Source organism: Podarcis bocagei (assembly GCF_964188305.1).
Source record: "Podarcis bocagei genome assembly, chromosome: 9".
NCBI classification, from domain to species: Eukaryota; Metazoa; Chordata; class Lepidosauria; order Squamata; family Lacertidae; genus Podarcis; species Podarcis bocagei.
Window position 1 is genome coordinate 31,915,698 of NC_138134.1, and position 23,171 is coordinate 31,938,868.

General features: G+C 40.3%; 1 protein-coding gene across 3 annotated transcripts in view; it reads left to right on the forward strand.

Moving 5' to 3' along the window:
* GPM6A (glycoprotein M6A) overlaps positions 1-23,171 on the forward strand; it is a 179,537-nt gene that overhangs the window by 136,566 nt on the left and 19,800 nt on the right. For all 3 annotated transcript variants that reach the window (XM_081209081.1, XM_081209079.1, XM_081209080.1), the window contains 2 exons: positions 11,239-11,431; positions 16,183-16,339. In XM_081209081.1, the coding sequence (XP_081065207.1) occupies positions 11,239-11,431; positions 16,183-16,339 (350 nt within the window). The remainder of the gene's footprint in view (positions 1-11,238; positions 11,432-16,182; positions 16,340-23,171) is intronic.

Consider the following 23,171-nt stretch of genomic DNA (forward strand, 5'->3'; position numbering starts at 1 on the left):
AGAGGAAGGGAGGCGGCTGGCACATTCAATGCACAGTGTTTTGTGGGGAGGTCCTGATGTCTGCTTACACATAAAGGGGCCCCTGGTACAATGAAAGGCATTATCCTCTTCCTGCTCCCTTCTTATCAGAGACCTTGGAATTATATTTCCATAGCTGAATCAGAAAACAAAAGTTTTTTTTTATTTTTAAAAATCATTTTCCCCCAGAAAATTATCCGTAAAACATAAACTTATATCACAAGCCTGTAATTCCCATGTGATCAGCAGGGTTTACTCCCAGATAGTTATTACAAATAATAATATTTGTACCTTGCTCATCTGACTGGGATTGCCCCAGCTGCTCTGGGCGGCTTCCAGCATATATATATATATACATACACACATACATTAAACAAAGATAACTGCGCACAGGATTGTAATCTAAATTATGCAGTTCATAAACAGGAATCATAAAAGAACTCTTTAAGACAGAGGTTTTCAACCAGTGTGCAATGCCACCCTGGGGTGCCTTGAATGATGGCCAGGGGTGCCACAGGCAACACTGGCCTCTGTCCCCCTTTCCTTCCCACCCTCCTCTAATGCCCTCTTGCATCTCTGCCTTCTAAAGGCTTCCACAGCTGTTTGTTGCTGCAGCCCTGCTGCCGCCACTGCTGCCTCCCTAGGTAAGGTGCTGGCCTCATGTTCACCTTTGGCCAGTCTCCGTTGGGCCACTAAGGCTGGGGGCATCCTCTGCCCAGATCCCTGTGGGGCAGTGTGAGGAGGCACCTCTTTTGGGGGCAGGAAGCAGCTCAAAGACCAGGGGTGGCAGCAGCGGCTGCCTGGAGGACTCCCAAGGAGAGGGGAGGAGAGGCGGCTGAGGGAACACTCCGCAAGGGACGGTGTTCGAAAAAGGGTGAGAGGCTGCAAGTTCTGCAGGCAAGGGGTGACATAGTAACAGGGCTCCTGAGCCCCACAGGGGTGCTGCAGAAAGATTGTAGTTGGTCAAATGAGCCGTGGACTCAAAAAGGTTGAAAACCTCTGCTTTAAGAGGCAGAATATTGAGAAATTTCTAACATTTACTTACTATCTTTGACCGATCGTCACAAGTTTGGATAACTGAGGTTTCCTCCCTACTCTCCATAGAGTGGTAACACCAGGGCTGTCCTGGGATTTCCATGCTGTTGGTATTTTTTCCTTCTTTTTATGACTCTCTTCTATACCTGGTTTTGAGAGCTTCTATTGGGGCCAGAACCATTTGTGACCCGCCATGTTTAACTGAGCTTAACATTTCTGTGTGGTGGCTCAATGGCTTGATTAATATTTTGGGTTTTTTGTTGTTGCCTGCTTAGAAATGTAAGAAAAGAAAATGGGGGGGGGGTACACATGTGTGCGTGCGCACACACACATGCATGTATTTGGCTGGCAATCACTGCTGCTGATAACACTTGATGCATCATGGGACAGCCCTGTATCAGTAAGAGGAAATAGTGCCAGATAGATTTCTTTACTGCCCTGGCAACCTTTGAATTAAAGAGTGTAATACAAATTCAAATTAATAATTATAACAACAATACATTTCATAGTGGAAAAATCGTATTCTTCTGTCTTAATTGAGCCAGGGATGCAGTGGTACTGATCAGGCCAAACGTAACTTTCATGGGAGAAGTTCCCACCTTCCCAGCTTTAAATACTAACTGTGAAGGAGACATTCCTTACAGCCATTTAGGTTACCATATCATAGCAGATATCTAGTTGCACAATATCTTGCTCACAATATGCTACATCGTTGCAAAAATGTCAGATCCCATACTTAAGTTAGGACCAAGATCAGTGCTCTCTGTCGCCTCTGGCATGGTATGCTGTTATTCTTACTGACCTTATATCCAGCTAGGCCAAGAGTTTGTGTAGAACTGTGTGTGTGTACACTGCAGTTTATATGTTGCTACTATGAGAAAACAGATACAGGTAGACAACTGTTAGATTACTGTTAGGCACCATAGATAACGACCTCTGCAGCAATCCCAGCAACAGAGAGTTTTATTTGGTTATACAATTTTCATGACATATGAGCTGATGCATGTCCAGATGGGAAACAGAATGTGTGAAATGAGCAGTTGCGGGATATGGCTGGTAACAATTCCTATGATTGCAGTGGCACTTTCCCCAGCTGCCTCAGCCCATGGAAACCGAATTATCTTGTCCATAACAATGCAAACCTAAGGAAAAATACATTGTGGGAATTCTCCCATGAGCATCTATGGAATACCATTTTGAAAATTTAATGTTTCATTCTAGTTCTCATGAATAAAATGAATTTAATTTTTATTCATAAAGGCACAGGAATCCCATTTTTATGTTTCAAGTAATAAAGAAAAAAACAATGTTTATGTTCAATACAAGCCTGTGGGGTGAGGTTCTATAAGGGTGTGTCCACAAATTAGCTGCCAAGTAGTGGACACTGCAGTGACCAATCAAAGTTGTGCAAAATATTTTTGGAACAATAATAGAATCATAGAGTTGGACGGGACCATGAGGGTCACCTAATCCAACTCCTTGCAATATTTTGCCCATCGTGGGTTTTGAACCCATGACACTATTCCCAAGAGTCCCTCAACCTCCAGGAACAGATTTTCAGAAGGCGCAGTAGCCTACGATGGGAAGGGGAGGTCCCTTTCCATAAATCCCATTCACAGAAGAAAAGTTAGGAGCCAAACCAATGATAATAAAATTATTAGCTGATTTGCGAAGACCACCACCTTTGTTGTAGAATGGGAAGATAGATGCAGTTGTGCCCTTTTTATTTTACAACTTTGTGATTATGTTAAGTAAGGCAGATGGACAAAGTGGACCAACACATTTGGTAAGTTTTTGGATGAGAGGGTCTGTTTGCAATGTGCCTGACTAATTTACCTTACATGCAGGCACTGCTAAATGTCCATATCTTACATGTCTATTAGCTGTGGGAGTAGGATAACTCATTTATATTGCAATAAACTTAATGTACTGAAAACACATAAAAGCTAATCACAACACAATTTTCCTCTGTATTTTCATAACCATTAATGTCCCATAAATGAGAGTTCTCAGTTTAATGAAATATATGAAGTGCAATTAAGTTGTTGGATATATTGATTAATTTATTTCCAGTCTTTGTGTGCTTTGGGCATATTGTATGCTTTAAAAACCATAAATAGGCACACTGAGAGGTCTTTATAGAAACAACTTCCACTACTTTAGAAACTACTGAGTCTGTATCAGTTTGGGCATAGATTAAGTCTCAAATGGGCTAAAAATATACATGTTGGCCATAATCCAGAGAGCTCCTTTTGCTTTTGTATACCCATCCAGTCAGCCGAGCTTTGCTTCACTGAGAAAGCCCCAACCCTCAACCCTCAAGAGTTCCTATGTTTCAGAAATAATCTGCTGTGTGTTGCAATGTTTGAACAAACCTAAGTAAAATCCTTGCTGGGCATGTAGAGATACTTTCATGAGTGTTTAGACTTTGGCAACTGATTAAGGCAGTTTCAAAAGTACATGGTTGGGGGTGTGTGTGGAGAATGAGAAACAGAAGTCTTGATACTAAGTCCATGTCTTCCTCCTGGAATATCAGAGGGTGCATCCCTGTACTTTCCAGGCTGACATGTATGTCATGCAGCCACCAGTGAATCAGTGGCTCCTCCAGACTTGATCTGCACATGGTTTTGTCTGCTCGACTACTTTCCTCCTGCTCCAACTAGATTCCATATAGTTTCCCCTTCTTCTTCTCCCAAGGTTGAGCTAGTACATTTAGAAGTGTAATGTAGGCAAGGGCACTGACAGTGTCATCTGCTGGGAGAAGAGCTTCTACTAAAAATGAATGGGGCTGAATTGTTGAGCTAGAAGGTGGTACTTCCCCAAGCCTTGTTCTTTTGGTGTAGGCTGGGGACCGCCCTTCTTCATGTCTACCATTAGATTGACTTGAATTTGTCTGAGGATGGAGACCTATTTTAACTGGAAATGCCAGTGTCTAAATTCCAATGGGTTGGCCTACTGTTTATTTATTTCACAGAATCATAGAATTGAAGAATTGGAAGGGACCCTGAGGACCTTCTGGTCCAACCCCCTGCAATGCAGGGATATGCAGCTGTCTCATACGGGGATTGAACCTGCAACCTTGGCATTATCAGCACCACACTCTATCAACTGAGCTTTTTGTTTATATTCATTTATTTTCTTAGATTTCTCACCTGCCCTTGACTACAGGGTCACAGGGCAGGTTACAACAATAATATATACAATTATAAAACAAATGAAACAGCTCCATCCATCCATAAAATAATTACAAAGCATTTAAAAATAATTCCACAAATAAAAACAAAAGAAAATAGTTTTAGTAGAGATGCAGCTGGGATACAGATCTCCACTTAAAAGGTTTGTTTCAGAACACTGAACATTTCTGCCTCTCTTAGGAGAGTTTCATCCCCACAACTAAGTTATTTAGATAACTGTGTGTTTGTATCTATCATCTATCTATCATCTATCTATCTATCTATCTATCTATCTATCTATCTATCTATCATCTATCTATCTATCTATCTATCTATCTATCTATCATCTATCATATCTATCATCTATCTATCATCTATCTATCTATCTATCTATCTATCTATCTATCTATCTATCTCTATCTATCTATCTATCTATCTATCTATCTATCTATCTATCTATCATCTATCATCTATCTATCTATCTATCTATCTATCTATCTATCTATCTATCATCTATCTATCATCTATCATCTATCTATCATCTATCTATCTATCTATCTATCTATCTATCTATCTAATCTATCTATCATCTATCTATCTATCTATCTATCTATCTAGCTATCTATCATCTATCTATCTATCATCTCTATCTATATCTATCTGTCTGTCTGTCTGTCTGTCTGTCTGTCTGTCTGTCTATCTATCTATCTTGCTGAACAACTCCAGGCACGCCTGGAGGATGCGGACCATTTGGATCCCTTCCAATCGGGGTTCAGGCCTCATCATGGGACTGAAACTGCCTTGGTCGCACTGGTTGATGATCTCCGGCGAGCTAGGGACAAAGGTGAGAGTTGTTTCCTAGTTCTGCTGGATCTCTCAGCGGCCTTTGATACAATCGACCATAACATCCTTCTGGACCGTCTAGAGGGGTTGGGAGCTGGGGGCACTGTTATACAGTGGTTTCGCTCCTTCCTCCTGGGAAAGTGGTGGTGGGGGATGAGTGTTCAGACCCTTGGGCCCTCACTTGTGGGGTGCCTCAGGGTTCCGTCCTCTCCCCCATGCTTTTTAACATCTATATGAAGCCGCTGGGAGAGATCATCAGGGGGTTTGGACTGGGTGTCCATCAATATGCAGATGATACCCAGCTCTACCTCTCTTTCAAATCAGAACCAGTGAAGGCGGTGAAGGTCCTGTGTGAGTGCCTGGAGGCGGTTGGAGGATGGATGGCGGCTAATGGATTGAAGTTGAATCCTGACAAGACAGAAGTACTGTTCTTGGGGGACAGGGGGCGGGCTGGTGTGGAGGACTCACTGGTCCTGAATGGGGTAACTGTGCCCCTGAAGGACCAGGTGCGTAGCCTGGGAGTCATTTTGGACTCACAGCTGTCCATGGAGGCGCAGGTTAATTCTGTATCCAGGGCAGCTGTCTACCAACTCCACCTGGTACGCAGGCTGAGACCCTACCTGCCCGTGGACTGTCTCGCCAGAGTGGTGCATGCTCTAGTTATCTCCCGCTTGGACTACTGCAATGCGCTCTACGTGGGGCTACCTTTGAAGGTGACTCGGAAACTACAGCTAATCCAGAATGCAGCAGCTAGACTGGTGACTGGGGGCAGCCGCCGAGACCACATAACACCGGTCTTGAAAGACCTACATTGGCTCCCAGTACGTTTCCGAGCAGAATTCAAAGTGCTGGTGTTCACCTTTAAAGCCCTAAACGGCCTCGGCCCAGTATACCTGAAGGAGCGTCTCCACCCCCATCGTTCTGCCCAGATGCTGAGGTCCAGCGCCGAGGGCCTTCTGGCGGTTCCCTCATTGCGAGAAGCAAAGCTACAGGGAACCAGGCAGAGGGCCTTTTCGGTAGTGGCACCCGCCCTGTGGAACGCCCTCCCATCAGATGTCAAAACGATAAACAACTACCTGACATTCAGAATACATCTTAAGGCAGCCCTGTTCAGGGAAGTTTTTAATGTATGATATTTTAGTGTTTTTTTGGTTTCTATGGAAGCCGCCCAGAGTGGCTGGGGAAACCCAGCCAGATGGGCAGGGTACAAATAATAAATTATTATTATTATTATTATTATTATTATTATTATTATTATTATTATTATATCTATCAAAAAACACAGTTCAAATTTCAAATGCTTACTAAGAATTCTAGGCAACTGAGATAGCCTTTCATTACAAATGCTGCAGAGATAATATATCTGAACTGTCCCAATAGAGAAGATGAGAAGTCAGGTGGAGGTTGCCTTGTGCAAAGTCAAGGAAGAGTTCCTTCCTCTTATGCCCTTTCAGTACATTGGCAGAACTAATCTAGCATTTCTACCAGTTGTTCATGCAGACCTGACTTGGCTGCCATCTTGCCCCTCGCAAGTAAGTGGCAATGACTCCACTCATGGGAGGCTCTTGCTGTGACTCTGCCCCACAGGATGAGATACTTTTGTTTGGCAGATACTGGTTCCAAAACACTGAGCTAAGAGTTCAAAGGTAAAAGGTATAGTGAGTTTCTAGCGTTACTCATCTTTTCATTTCCCCCTCAATATTTCTATGAGAGATTGTCGAATAATTCGCCAAATAATAATTAAGCAAGCAGTTTAAGCAGTGATAATTTACAGGTTCCTTTCTTACCAAGTGAAATAATGCACTGAGCACTAGAGAAGAGACTTCTGGGATCACAGTATCAATCTGTTTTTTCCTCTAATATCCACAGCACTTGGTAGAAGACACACCTTGAGTCAGTGCCAAGGGAACAGGGCCAAATCTTGCCACATTGTACTGGCAGTTCATCGTGAAGTCAGCACAGAGCAACAAGTCATGAAGCACAGTTGCCTTGGCAATGGGCTCGCACATCCCCGCTCTCCCCCCTGTGACCATTCTTACATCATTCACATGCCCTCTTAGGCATATTGAATTTTGGTGGATGCAAAACTGTTCAAGAAACTCACACATACACATACAAATGTCAGCTTAGCACTTTTGCTGTGTGCATTTTTAGGAACAAACACCTATACCTAAAATAGCCTTGTAAGTATGCCCCCAAATTTACTAGATTGCATTTTTTAAAAGAAACTTGCTATGGGCTGGCAAGGTATAGACAGAGAGATGCATTTCTGTGCTGAATGCGGAGGAAGGGGCTTTCCTCCTCTATCAGTGATTGCTTTCAGTGCTGGACACAGAGGAGGGAAAGATCACCCTAGTCTTCCTGCTTCATCCCTCTCATGCATGGAATTTCCAATCTCCTATTGCTACCAGGCTAATGTTTAAAATAAGTGATCTCTCTTATTGCCATGAGGACATTTGTTTGTGCATGCCTAGCACTTTCATCTTGTATAGGATGAGTTTTGCTGTACATGAGAAGTGTGAAAGGAGGCTGGGTTTTTCATTCCTGAGCTTTCAAATGGAAGCCCAGAGGCAGAATTATTTTGATCATGCCCAACCCACCTCATCCTTTTTATAAAGGCAGTGGGAGGAATGTACTGATTGTTTTAAAAAGGATTCTAGTAACATAAGGACATGCACTATTTCAACTGAAGATATATCCTGCATTTTAAAAATGCATTTACGATAAAGTTCCGTATTTTCAACCAACATCAAAGAAAACCATTCTTTTCCTTTGAAGCTGTAATTTAACATGAGTCATATCATTAGGTGCCCCCTCCCAACTTCCTGAGCAGTGGAACATGCTAGGGGCAATGTTACCAAGTTGGGTTTCTTTTGGATTGCAAATGTGCAAGCAGAGCATCCTGCAAGCAAATAGGCATTCTTTCAGCAGGCAACAAATCCCTAGAGAGTGTCTTAATCTTTGCTCCTCAGGGTGCTTCCTCTACAGCTAGTTTACAACTCTGAAATATTCTCTGTCTCATTCTATTCAGATTCAAAACTGCTCTCTCTCTCTCTCTCTCTTGCACACCTTACTGACCACCTCCCTCTCACTGAAAACTGAAATGATACCCAGATATAAGTGGATAACTACATATAATCTACTTTATGAACATAGTTCACTCATTGGCACCATTCACCCAGGAAAGCAGAAATGGTTAGAATTTGTCAACTGCCCAAGTAGCCATATTCTATATGGAAATTGATTTTATTGAGAGAATTAGATATGTAAAAAGAGGATGACCTTAAAGAATGGCTCTTTTTTGATGCAAGATCCTCGCAAAACCAAGCACATTTACTTTAAAATAAAAAGCAAAGTAAACTATTTTCATTTTACATATATCACATGTCCTAAAGTCTTTTCATTTTATGATTTTGATATGGAAATGCATTTCCAATATATAACATTCTGAGATATGCTCACTGAAATGCATAAACTCAAGTATTATTATTTGAGCCTTGTGATTAAATATGAATGGGTCTTGCCTTGAACTGGGTAAATTAATGACACATTAACACTCCCGATGGAGGAATATGATATTATTATTATGCCATAAAATGTATTTTTAAAATATTAGACTTTGTTGATTTTAAACCTTTTTGTAAGTTGCTTAGATACCAGTACTTTCCCATAGTATGTGACTAATAAGTCAAAATACTAATAGAACATCTGCTTTACAAGGAAATTATTTTGATATTAAATTTATGTTGCAACCTAAATTTCAGCAGGTGTAATTGAGACATAACCCTTCAACAGGTAACACATACGTATCCCAGATTGAATGACCTCCAAAAGTGTTGGAACACTTATTTTCTTCCTTGAGTTAAAAACATATTTCTACATTCCCTGTGCTTTGAAGCAAAGAAGAAAAAGGAAAGATCCACACAGATTAAATAGACAGTCCAGTTGGCAGTTATTCTCCAGGGAAGAGAAAAATTACTGTCAGATCATGTGAAGAAAAAGCTAAAGTTAGTCAGATTAGGCACCAGAGATTTTGTGTGAGAGTGTGCAAGGAGAATAGCAATGAACTTTCTTTCACCTTGCTGAGTTGTACATAGGAGTCTAGTGCACTTAATAAAAACTAGGTGTTGTACATATAGATGGGAAACTCTTGCTGCAGTCTTAGAGGCATGACACAAAAGCATAGCAAAATGGAAGGGGGGATATCTTTGTTTCAAGAACAGTATAGCAGTGCCAGGGGAAACTATGGTCTAGAGATCTGTGATTTCTGGCATGAAATAGTAGTGCTGTAGTTTCCCAGTTTGTAGTTTGTTATGAAGAGAGATCAAGCTCCCCTAGAGTTGGGGAACCTGTGGCATTCCAGATGTTCTGGACCACAGTTGGACTAAAGTTGAAAAGAATTGGAATCAACCAACTTCTGGGGAAGATGTAGCCCTTTGACTGTTGCTGGACTACAACTCTTCTCATCCCTAACTCTTACTCATTCTTGCTGGGGCTGATTTAAGTTGGAGTTCAACATCTGGAAGGAAACAGGTTTCCCACCCTTGCTCTGTACCTATGCGGAGAGGCCATAGCTCAGTGGTATAATACAAGGTTTGCATACATAAGGTCCCAGATTCATATCACAGAGTAGACAATGTTTGGTGTCTTTGGACCAAAATGGACCAGTAGACTAATTCCATATAAGAAACGGGAGAGAAGGGGACATCTGGAATATGTTCTTCCTTTGTTAAGGCAGGTCATTATCTGCACTGTTTGTGCTGTTTGGTTAGTGCAGGAGAACCATGTTCTCATCTCTGGATATACTTTTATCCCAACCTCTGCTAGGTTAATCAAAGCATGGAAGCCTTTGCCCTTGCATGCTAGAATGGTATGGAGGTTTACAAATACACTGCTGGTTCAGCTAAAAATAGTGACAATGTGACAATAACAATGTGACTCATTCTTAGCATCTTCACTCTCCCCTGTATTAAATCATCTGTATTAAAATCATCAATAATAATTACAGCCTCTGGGGAGATATGGGCATTAAAACCACATGTATCTTGGGATTAAGGTCCTTAAAGTTGAGTGCAAAAGGACTTTTGCATTGTTGCAGGTGATTTGAACAACCACAGCAATTCTAGCCCAGGTTTCTTGTTGGCCACACAACTTTCAGCCAGGTATCCAGAAATCTAACATTATCAATGGCAGACTTGAGCCATCATCATGCAAGGGAAGTCGCTGGTCCAAGTAGATGTGAAGCATGAAGAATGAGGGGGCTGCAGGAGCCAATAAAAAGCAAAGAATGTTAAAATGAAAATGGTCTTGTGCTTATACCACATTCCTTGCGTGTATACATATAATGTTGAATATGTGGCATGACTGGATTTCTTCAAGTCACTAGTGTTCTTCACTATCTTTCTCTTGATATTATTTCCTCCCTAAGCACTTCATAACTTCCTCTTTGAAGAATCTGAAACCATGGATCTATGTTAATCCATAATGCTTGTGTGTGAGTGTTTGCTGTTATTCAGACATGTAAACTAATTCATAATGTCAGGAGCTTCAGCCACAGGTAGGATGTTTTGGATAGTTCCCAGAAAAGTAATGTATTTGTTGTTTTTTCTTGATGTAAACAAAGAATCACGTAGCACCTTAAACACCATGAAATGTATTGTGGCATAAGCTGTCATAGACTAATGTCCACATTATCAGGTGCGCAAAAGTGTGGTCCTCAGCTGACAGTGATAAGTGAAAGGCATGCCGTGTGCATGAGTCTTCTCTCTGACCAAGACTCAAAATCAGGAGGTTTACCCTGCATATTGGATCTGCAGGCTTCCATTTTCACTCCTTTTCTCTACTTTCCTAATTGTGGCTAGCCTTTAGGTTCAAGGGCTTATTTCCTATCTGGCAGCAAGGGTTGGGTCTTCCAGATCACCTAGCTGCATCACTATTTTTTTCAGGGTGCTTTGGTACTAGAAAGAAAAGAGAACACTGGTGTCTCTTAGAAATTTTATTTTAGAATATACCCTCAGGGTATTTGCATACTCAGACTCCCAGCAGAGTGTATAGGCAACACATGACTGCAAATACTGTCCTGAAATAAGAAAAAGAAAACGTGGGTTGGCTTTGAGGCAGAGGAAAATTAAAATGTGTTAAGAATAGTCTTTTCTTCTGTTTTGTCCAGGGTGCTTTGAATGCTGCATCAAGTGCTTGGGGGGCATTCCCTACGCCTCCTTGATTGCCACCATCCTGCTGTATGCTGGGGTTGCCCTCTTCTGTGGCTGTGGTCATGAAGCACTCTCGGGAACTGTCAACATTCTTCAGACCTACTTTGAGATGGCAAGAGCTCCTGGGGACACTATTGATGTCTTTACCATGTAAGTCTCAGCTTAACCTTTGCATTTATACCACTGCAATACAAGATGTAATTACTAACCCTCCCTGTGTCAGGCATTATGCAGCCAAGTGAACAGAAAACATTTGCTTGAATTTCTTCTAAATCTATTTCACAGCATAAGGATATAAAATATTTCTCACTATATAAATATTTCTATTGATAGTTTTTCATCCTGCAAAATGAGTGTACATTTCAATATCATAAAAAAATGAAATCTAGGGTTGGATGAAATCTAGCTGTGGGCTGCATTCAGTCTGTGTGGACTATCCATGCTGGTTTCTAAGGAAATGTGAAGGTAGGTGGGTGCTTTAGTGGGTGCAGAAATGGACACTTGGTGGTATTAAGTGTCAGGCTGTTACAAGTGTTCTGACCATACATGCATTTCCCCTCCATCCTCCTATTTAATGTTCTGGGGGTTCACCTGACCAGAGCTGTTTGGGAGAGGGACACAGGAGAAGGAGAGAGGGGAAAGCCCCATTGCAGAATTGCAAATCCTTGCACAAGGCTTCCACTGGCAGGACTTGTTAAGTGTTAGCAGGTTGAGCGGTGGCAAGGAGAACATGGCCACCTAGTAGGAAGAGAGGGTTGTTTTCAACACTGCTTGTGTGCAAGTGCAATGGACTTCCACTCACACAACAGAACTTGGATCTTCTATTCGTTCCCATGCAATTCCCCAAGCAGGGAGTGTTGGAAGCTCCAGAGCAGATTTTGGGGACATACAGGGGGCTGAAGGGAGGAATTGAGAAAGTCCCGAAGGATACACTTCACTTTCCAGGAATAGGAAATACTTAATGTGGCGCTGTGTGTGTGTGGCTGGTGATGGAGAATTCACATATTTTAGCTTGATTGCTTTATGATTGGTGCTCATTAATATTGCTTATATTGCTCTTCTTAAATTCGGTTATATTTTTAGAATTGCATTTAGAATAATGTTTACAAAGCTGGCTTCACAGCTCAGTCTCTGGTTTATTACTGAATGAAAGCTAACCCGTTTTTCTAGACTTTAACTTAATGAGTCTCTGGGTAGCTGTTATTGCAGAAACATAGTAAATCAATGCATTAAGCTTTTCACAAATTATCCAGGTCTGCTCTGTCAGAGCTGTACATGAAACATCAGTCAAGAAACATAGTTATATACAAAGAATTCAGAAACAATGATAAAGTATTTATCAATTAATTTGTTCATTTTAAAATACAATTGATGCCTGAAGATTACTTCCATTCCTTGGGAATTCTGCATTTCCCCTGCAATACATTTTGGACTCACAGCTGTCCATGGAGGTGCAGGTCAATTCTGTGTCCAGGGCAGCTGTCTACCAGCTCCATCTGGTACGCAGGCTGAGACCCTATCTGCCCACAGACTGTCTCACTAGAGTGGTGTATGCCCTGATTATCTCCCGCTTGGACTACTGCAATACACTCTACGTGGGGCTATCTTTGAAGATGACCGGAAAACTACAACTAATCCAGAATGTGGCAGCTAGACTGGTGACTAGGAGTGGCCGCTGGGACTATATGACACCAGTCCTAAATAATCTTCACTGGCTCCCAGTACATTTCAAAGTGTTGGTGCTGACCTTTAAGGCCCTAAATGGCCTTGGCCCAGTATACCTGCAGGAGCCTCTCTACCCCCATCACTTAGCCTGGATACTGAGGTCCTCCTCCAAGGGTCATCTCTTGGTTTTCTCACTGTAAGAAATGAAGTTACAGGGAACCAGGCAGAGGGCCTTCTCGGTAGTGGCTCCCTCCCTGTGGAATGCCCTCTCTTTAGATGTCAAGGAGACGAAGAATTACACAACTTGTAGAAGACATCAGAAGGCATTGGAAGGTTTTTAACATTTGATGCTTTATGTTTTTAGATATACTGTAAGCTTGCTGGAAACCCAGCAAGATGGATGGGGTATAAATAATAAAATTATTATTATTATTATAAGCAGGTGAAAGTCATAGTAAACCATTCATTATAGTTTCCCAAGATGTGTGAATCAATCCAATAAAACAATAAATCAGGGTCGCATAACATGTCTTTATCATCATTGTCTAACACACACACCTCCTGCCAGGACTACAGAACTGATTTTGGAACTAATTGTGGTAAATTATATTTAATCATGCTTATGGCTTCTCTAGCATTTATTGGCACATTTATCTCAATATAACCTGAAGTTCAATCTTTACATGAAAGATTTATCATGGTTTGGGTAGAAGATTCAAATGGTCAGGGATGTGTAAGCCACCCACTTCTCAGCTCACAAACCATATTGTTTTTTCTAAGCATTTCTGGCAAGAGATAATGCCTCTGAGTACGTTCAGTAACATCTATTCAAGTTCTGGAGCTTCCCAGTTGGGAAGTCTGCCTGTCTAATAGTTTAGTGCTACTCCCAGAAAGTGGCCAGACTGGCAGTTCAATGTGTAACAGAGACTTCCTTAGTTGTTCAGCAGTCTGGAAGACCTCTGTGAGAAGAGGATGCTGGACTAAATGGGCCCTTGGTCTGATCCAGTCAGGCTCATCCAATGTTGTTATGTAACTTTGTGATAGTGTCTCAGTAAGAAGTTCTATTAGAGTGACTTCATGCTATAAGTGAGTATGTTTAGGAGGGTTCACCCAGCACCTATGATTTACATAAATTTAATAAATAATAACAAAAAGATAATAATCTCTGAGAAACATTGCCATAGGAGGTAAAGCAACTTTGTGGGTGTCTCGGGATCATTATGATACGTTGCACTTTCACTAACTGAATGTTCCTACATGCCCCCCCCCCCGATTTCCTCCACTATTTATTTGTGAGAAGGGCTATAGTTTTAGCATTCTCTATGACACCTAGTTTTGTGTGTGCAAGGATTTTTAAAATTTATTTATGGAGGAATGTTCAGTCACACAGACCCCCACCTTCAATCTGAAGTGGTGGAACCCATTGACAGATTTATCACTTCAGTGAGAACTTTGTTTAGTACCTCTCTCGTTCAAATTTGCCATCTCTTTCTTGCACATCACAGTGTGGGAGCCTATGACGCTTCAGGAGTGTTATTGTTTCCTCTTAACAATTAGAATTTTGTAATGGGTGGCTGGGTAAGGTTGTATGCATTTTCTTTGACAAACCATCTGTTTCTCTGTTTAGAATATGGTATGTTCTCAATCACCATAATGCAGCTTTCGTAGGAAACTTTCTAATTTCATGCTGTCTGATTTTTAATTTTTCAATACCCATAAAGTACAACAATGTAAGTCTACACCACACAATAGATTCAGGATTCCTTCACCCTTTCATCCGGCATAGCAAAAATGGAAGTAGCTGAGCACTGATGTGACCATACACTCCCTCTAAGATTCCTCAGCTGCCTTAAATGTTTAAACTTGAGAAAAGAGAAAGCAGCCCCACATCCCTTTTATTCCTTCCTCTTCTGCAGCCTGATGGAATGGCTGCAGCCAGATGACAGTGACATCTTCAAACCATGTGATTTTGAAGTTATTGCCTACAGTTACACGACCTCTTGATTCATATTTAGGACCATAGATATATGAACAAAATTGAGAACAGACTTTTAGTGCATCAATTCAGGATTAATGTCAACTGTGTGAAATTCAGTTTTAATTATAGAAGCATTTCTGGCTTCTTTGGAGTACTGTATACTGTAACACTGTATACGAAGTGAAGGATTAGCAGCATGTCCCTGATTGCCATAATGTGAGAGATGTGGGGTGGTATGCATGTACCCTGATTTCCATGCACATATTCACCATGTGTCCCCAGACTGCTAGAATACCCTTCCAAAAAAAATGGATATTAATGACACCAAACATTAAAATAATAGATAGACAAGGTGTGGGAGTTTGTGGCTATGGCTAAACTTTCATGCATTCTTAAATGGAAAGAAAGCAGGTAGACAAGATACATTCTTGATAATCTGGCAAAACTTCATTGACTGTAGTAGAAGGTATGGAATACTGCCATTTTATGAACAATGAATTGACATTCCTTTAATTAGTTAAGATAATATGATAAAAAAAGCTTTTTGAGGAACCTTTGTCTGCAACCTTCATCTGGGCTATTGATAAATACCTCCTAATATCAATGTAAGCATTATATTTAAAATAATAATAATAATAATAATAATAATAATAATAATAATTTATTTATACCCCACCCATCTGTATATACATGTTGCATTGACTTACAGTTTCCAAAGTATTTTTTAAAAAAATTGAGGGTGAAGACTACCAGTGAGAGTGGAAAGTGAGAAAAATAGGAATTCTGTAACAATTATAATGTAGAATTGCTAACAGCAAATAATTGATTTGGAAATGGCCTTGGTTGAACAATCCTAACACTTTCACAAGAATTGATAATCTGCCCACCCACTCCTCCATGTGACAACCCTATGCTCAGCTGTGTGAGTGTGTCACGTGCATTGTGCCTCTGCTAGGTGTAGATATTTTAGCAATGGAAGGTGTTTCCCATCTTGTGAATGTCACTGTGGGCACTGGGAGTCCTTTGCTTTTGCAGAGCAGAATTGCATCCATCAGTGTGAAATGTTCAGTTTATTTTCAATGAAAGGAGTCTGTAGTTCTTTCCTTAACATATCACTGGTCCTAAGATTGATGTCAAAATATAGAAACAACAAAGGCATTATTATTGTATACTGCATGTGGAGAAAAAGGAATCTTTCTTTTTTTAAAAAAGAATCACCATTAAAACATTAACTAACACAGATACCTTTTAATTACAGGATTGACATCTTCAAATATGTGATCTACGGGGTAGCAGCTGCCTTCTTTGTCTATGGCATTTTGCTGATGGTGGAAGGATTTTTTACAACTGGTGCCATCAAGGATCTCTATGGGGATTTCAAAATCACCACCTGCGGCAGATGTGTCAGTGCTTGGGTATGTTAATATGACAGCCTTGATTACTCATGCTAATTTCAGTTGCATTAGAGTATTTTAATTAATCTATACTAAGTTAGCAAACTCAGTGGACTAGAAAGTGTGTCTCTAGGTATGTATGTGGAGCAGAACACATCATCTTCTTATATTTAAGGATTCCACCCAAAACTCAAGCTTAATATTCTGAAATATGATAAAGGTTTTCCACCAGGAGAGTGATTTACAGCCCTCTGTGACAAATTCTCATAGATGTTTTAAAAATCAGAGCTGTAAATGTACTTCAGGAGTTACAGCATCTTACAGAGGCAATTACTTGTATGTTGTATTATTGTATCAAGACACGATAGGCTCTTTCGGTTGATCAAGAGTGTGCAGAGATGTGCTTCTAAAACTAATTATGGTACATCTGCCTTCAATATGCCCCTTTCTGTGAGATTGCCTTTGGACATTATAAGAAGCCTTCCAGTTTTTGTTCTTCAACAGTGATGTCAAAAGGGGAGCTCCCAAAGGAATGATTCACAGTCTGTCTTGCAGTTGCATTTGACCAAGCATGCACATCTTGAAATGTTCAGAGCCCACCTCCATGGAAAACTGATTCATGCAGAGAGAAAATAAGCCCAGTGCACACATGAGATTCCCACCACCCCCATTCACTTGTGCTATTATAAAAATAAAATAGTTCTAGGAATTCAAACCATCAGAATATTAAACGTCAGAGGGGGCAATGTGGTTCAATAAAGGAAGCTAGAATGAAAGAGTAGTTATATTCAGAGAAGTGTTTCTTGTGCTATCTGAGAAAATAAGTATCTCAGTTAATCTGTCTAATCTGTTTGTGCACACATCTTTCTGTATGTGAAAAGAAATGTGGTTATTAAACACAGATGCTAATGCCTAATATTAAACTGACTTTCGTAGGAAGTAAGTTGATATACTCCTCAGTTCCCTGGTAGCTTAATGCAGATGAATTTCATAGCTGGGTAACAATTTGTAATCTGAAGTGCAACAGTTTGAAAGGCTGTGCATCACATAGTAAAGTAAATGCAGTGAGATAAAATAAAGGCTGTTAATGAAACAATGGCACTATTGATTATAAGTGAGAATGATACCAAGACATGAACATCCAAGTTTTTGTAAAGAAATAAGACTGGGACTCACAAATTTAAGAGTAGAAATGAAGAACAGTCTATCCTCAATAAAGATGGTGCATCACAATATGTTTGTCTTTCTCCATTTCAATTTCATACTTTCTGATCCAAATGCATTTATTTGGAAATAAATTCAATTGATTTTGGTGAAACATTCTTCCAAGTAGATGTGCTTCAGACAAGGATATTCGGTTGCAACCATGTTCAAGCTTTCTTGGATGCCAAGTGAGAATTAAGCTATGCTCTCAATGCATAGATAATAATGTATGAAGCCTGTTCTATCCCACGCCACTTTCACGTGTCCACGTAAAATTCCATCCTTTTCTGTTTCTGCATTCGCCCGCATTATTATTATTATTATTATTTGCAGAAAATGTGCGTTTATTTTAACTTGTATTTTCTCCCACAATATGCATTTTAATTGTATTGGGATTTCTTTTAATCATTTGGAAACTTTTGAGAAATGTGTAAGTTGTGGATAAGTTAAGTTCCAATCCACCCATTTGTAATCCCTACAAAAAATAGTTTGTTTTTAACTGGGTATGAACATAAAGTTAATTTAGTTGGTGTATAAAGCATTTTGCCTATCTGACAAATTTAAAGGCAAGTCTGATTACAAAACCAACTTCTTAGGGTTTCTCTGGACATTAGGCTGATCATACCCTTAATATATTAGTTTTGACTGGGCGACTAAATGATGTTTTGATGGGTTAAGTTAAGATTATCCAGTTGTCATGGATGGATGGTAGCAGTTGCCCCTTGCAGGGATAAATGACTAATTAAGATAGTCCACCCTCTGAGAGTTATGGCATCCAATGGACACCTGAAAGCTTTAGGTGTGTGTCCAGTTAGAATGGCTGGCAGCCCTGCTGAGGCACTAGTCTTATTGTGGAATGGCAATATGCACAGTGGATTTCAGATGGCTACTTGGTATCTGGGAGAACTCCAATAGATTAAAAAAAAAAGGCTGGATGACAGTTAAAGCAAATGGAGTACAAGTGCAGGCATACATCAGAAATATTATGGGTTCAGTTCCAGACTACTGCAATAAAGCGAACCCCCCCTTCACTGCATATAAAAGTTATGCTTATATTATATTGTAGTGTTTTAAGTGTGCAACAGCATAATGTTTTAAAAGACAATGTACATTATTCAATTGAAAAAAACTTTGTAAAAATGCTAACCTTCAACTGAGTCTTCAGCAAGTCATAATCTTTGGGCTGATGAATGGTCTTGCATTGACTCTTCCTTTCACTTCAACACCTAGAGGCCATTGTAGGGTTATTAATTGGCCTAATATCAATATTTTTGTGTCTCAGGGAATAGGGAGGGCTAAGAAGAGGGAGAGAGATGGTGGGGAGGAAGGAGCAGAGGAGAAGCAGCAGCCAAGCCAGTTCCCTTTTGCTTCCTTCCCCACTGCCGTGCTGTATGACTCTCACAAAATGGCCTGCCTCAAACTCCCACAGAAAAGGCGGAGGGAAGCTCAATGGTCCCCCCTGAGAAAGCATGCTTAGCCTCCCTGGCTGCAGGGGTGGGAGTGGAAAACCCTGGCTTCAGCCCAGCCATCTCCAATCCCATGGCCAGAAAAGGGGCAGTGGGGGCTTCCTTCCCCTGGAAGCAGCTGTGGCTACACCTGTATTCTGATAAGGAGCAGCAGGAGTCACTGCTCCTGTAGCTTCATCTCCCAATGCAGCAGCAGAAGCTCCTCCAGACCTTCATTTTTTTTTACATAATATCTGAGAAGTGCATTAAAGCAAGCACAATAAAATGAGGTGTGCCTGTATAACGTAAGTGACCAAGCACACAATCACATCTTGTGGGATCTTCCTATAAAGGGAAGTAACCTAGAATCCAACTGCTGTGTCAAGTTTGTAAGTCACTTTGAAGGCAAAGTCTCTTGAAGGCCAACCTTGACATCACAGTTATTACAGCTCTGGTGGATGTATCTAGAGCACCATCTAGACTAGGTTTGGATCTGCTTTAGTTGCTGAGGCCCAAGGACACAGAAAGATGCTTGAAAGCATATGGACTGTCTGGAATCTGGGACCAGCCAGAGGCACTGCTGATAAAACCATTAAAGAGAGAGGTTCGTGATCTGTGGCTCACGGGGGGGCCTTTTTGGCAATGATGCCCTGGTTGTGGAATAACCTCCCCACTGAAGTTTGACTGGTGCCAACACTTTCCATCTTTTAGTGCCAGCTGAAACCCTTCTTCTTCCTTTTGAGTTTTGAGATATTCGCCTGTGTACTCACCTCACAGAGTGTTTGTTGTGGGGGAGGAAGGGAAAGGAGAATGTTAGCCGCTTTGAGACTCCTGAAGGGGAGTGAAAGGCGGGATATCAAATCCAAACTCTTCTTCTTCTTCTTATTTATTTTAACAGATGGCTTGTTTGATTGAAATTCTAGATTGAATTGTATATGGTGTTTTATGCTTTAGGTTTATATATTGCTACACACCCAGAGGTCATCTCATGAAGTATGGGATATAAATCTCATAAATTAATAACCATAAAACAAATAAATATTTTTATCAGCACTTCTTCAAGGAGTTCAGGATTCTGCTGTTGTTTACTAGCATACTTTTCACAGTACATAACTCATTGTGATTAGTCCAGGAACAGCTTGCAAAATAAACACTTTGGATTTCTCTGCTGGTAACTGACCATCTTCTTGTGATTGATGTTCCCAAAATGACAATGGCTGTGTAACATTCTCACTCTTGCAGTTGCTTTGCCATTACTGCGAAGTTATTTATTATCTTTTTGCACATATGCTTGCAGAAATTCTTAATCATTAATAAGATTTCAATCTCTGTCTGTAGAATAGCTTTCTATCAGCCACATAAATCTTCCTTTGAGGTATTCACATCAATTTAACGTGATAAGCTGGTATCTTTTAGTACTATTTTTGTGGTGCTTAAGGGATATTAACCAACAGTTTGATGAATAGAAGCAGAAATGGCTTGTATTTCAATAGTGGATGATTTTCCTTTTGGATTCAGTACAACAATGAGAAGTAATCCCATTTTAAGAGAGGTCTTGGACCTGTATTTGAATATTGCTTGGACAAATTATTTGGAACACCTACTTCTACGATGGAATTGAACTCTTCAATAACTGTATCTGTTGAGTAATTGTTGATAACATAACATTCTCAGAATGAGACGGTGCAAAAAGACAGAACAACTGTGAACAGGAAATGAAAACAAAGATGGAAATAACTACGACGATGATTTGATGTATTGTTGCATGGTATTCATATGTTACTGTTTTATTTTAAAATATTATGTATGCACCCCAAAATTATGCATGGTGAAAGGCAGGTTTAACAACAACAACAACAACAATAGGCTTTGCACTCGCAGATGTGTCTTTTTATCACATGCACTAATGTTTTCAATGCCTTCTGTATGCATACTGTAATATCATAAATGTATTGCAGACAAATGCAATGCACTGCATTTTATACTAGGGAAATTTGTACTCCACCAAGAATAGCCAGAGAGTTATACCTGATGCCTTTCCTGGGTACATAAAAATGCTCAGACCATGACGAGGTCTTTACTTCTAAGTTCAAACTTATTAAACATAAAAGAATGCACATTGAAGAAAAAAGACCTTACAAATGCTCAGAATGGGAAGCCAGGACTTTGGCTGATTAACATTCTATGTTCTTTGAAATGTGTTTGTGGGTGATTGGTTTGTTTTTGCTTTTCCTTATATTATGCATTTTGTGTCCTTTATTGTATTTTAATGTTGTGAACAGCCCTGTGCTCTTCAGATAAAGTGCAGTATGCAAATCTCAATTATTAGCAAGGCTGTCACAGCAGATAAAAGTTGAACAGATAGTTCTAATACCATAGGGTGTGGCTTTGATTCCTAAATTCTGTGAATGGGTTTTAGGGGTTTGGGTATAAAACTGTTCTTCGCATACTTGCTACTTAACATTTAAAACTTTGGGCTCTCCAAAGCCAAAAGGTGTGCACAGGTGTACTTAAGTTGTGCAGTGAGCCCCCTGGGGAAGTGCACTCACTAAATTTTGTAAAACATAGAACTTTCTCTTCCAGATCGAGTGCAAAGGAAGCTGGTTCTGTGGCTTTACAGCAGTGGCTGAAGCTGAACAGCCCTGATTGTCTGGCTATTAACAGCTTGGGTCCAAGTTACCTCAAGGACTGCGTAATCCATTAAATTACTGCTTGAGCACTGAGGTCTTTGTGGGAGTGACTGTCAGAGACACCCATGCCTTGGGTGCATGGCTCACATCCACTAGGAGCCATGAGGTTAGATGGTGGGGCCAATTTTGTGCAAATCCCTCACAGTTGAGGTCAGACAAGCCCTCTACCTATTGAACTTCCAGCAAATACTAAAGCCTTTCTTTCTTTTTTATTCCAGCAAGCATTTTACTTCAAGTCTGATTTTTTAAAAGTTTTAACTGATTTTTTACCCTTTCTGTATTGTATTTCTTTTACACAGCTTAGAGTTTCTTGTAGACAGGGCTTTCCTTGAACACCTCCCTTGTTCTCATATCTGGCGCCCACCTGAGAAGTGCCAGAACTGAGTTCCGGTGAGTTCCAGCTGGAAAAAAGAAAGCCCTGTCTACAATAAACTCTAAGCTCCAGCACCTCTTTTTCTAGAAAAAGAGCACCGATTGTAGATAAGCAGTATATAAATTGTTTAAGTAAAATAAACAATAAACTAAAGTTGTCACTAATACACCTCTCCCCTAAGGTAGCTTTTCAGTGGTCCTCCCACCCTGCTTTAAGGAGGGCAAATGTACATTTAACTGGGGGGAAATGTACATTCAGCACAATATGCCTGAAGCATGGGGCTGGGGCAAGCCAGACTACTGAATCAGCAGTCAATTTGTTCACCAGTACATTGTGAAGATGGGAGTAAGCCACTCTCATGCTGTAGGAGAAAAACAATGTAGTGAATCTAGATTTAAGTCTACTTTTGTATGCACTCCAAGGGACCACAACATTTATTATCTATTGTGGTTCTTTTTCTGACCACTGCATGCCTTAACAGACTTCTAATACACTCATGCATTACTACTCATCACATAATTGATCAGCTTCCATCTCCTTTGATAGTTCTCTTTCTTGCCCTCTGGAAGAAGCAGCTCCAAGTTAATCTGCTGATCCAACAACTCACTTGGGCATCTCTATTGCTATTTATGTTTACATTGCCCTTCCCATATCCCAGGTGATTTAAATGAACCCACTACCTACAAGGTCAGTCAGACTGCCATGTAAGAATGATACACAGAAGGCTTACATTCCTATGCCAATCACTCATACTGAAATGACATACAAAGAAAAGAAAAGAAAGCAAGCCATTTGTGTTGAAATCAAAGATGGAAAAATAGCCCAGCTAAGTCTTACCCTAGCGCAAACATGTTTTTCAGTGCTGTTTCTCTAAAAGTTTAGAGTCCTATCTGTGGACACAGAGTTTGGGTTCAGCTTCATTTGTGTAGAGCAAAATTAACATCCTTTCTTAAGGTACAATCTAGTCCAATAAATTTAATATGAGATAAATTTGGAGTACAGAATGAAATGTATTTAATATTTAACATAGTTGTGCTCATATTGGCTTAACTTTATATGGGCGATAATGGATATTGACTGCCAGAATTTGAGGGATTTTGTAATCAGCTAAGTTGAATGGAAAAATCATGTCATTATCCTAG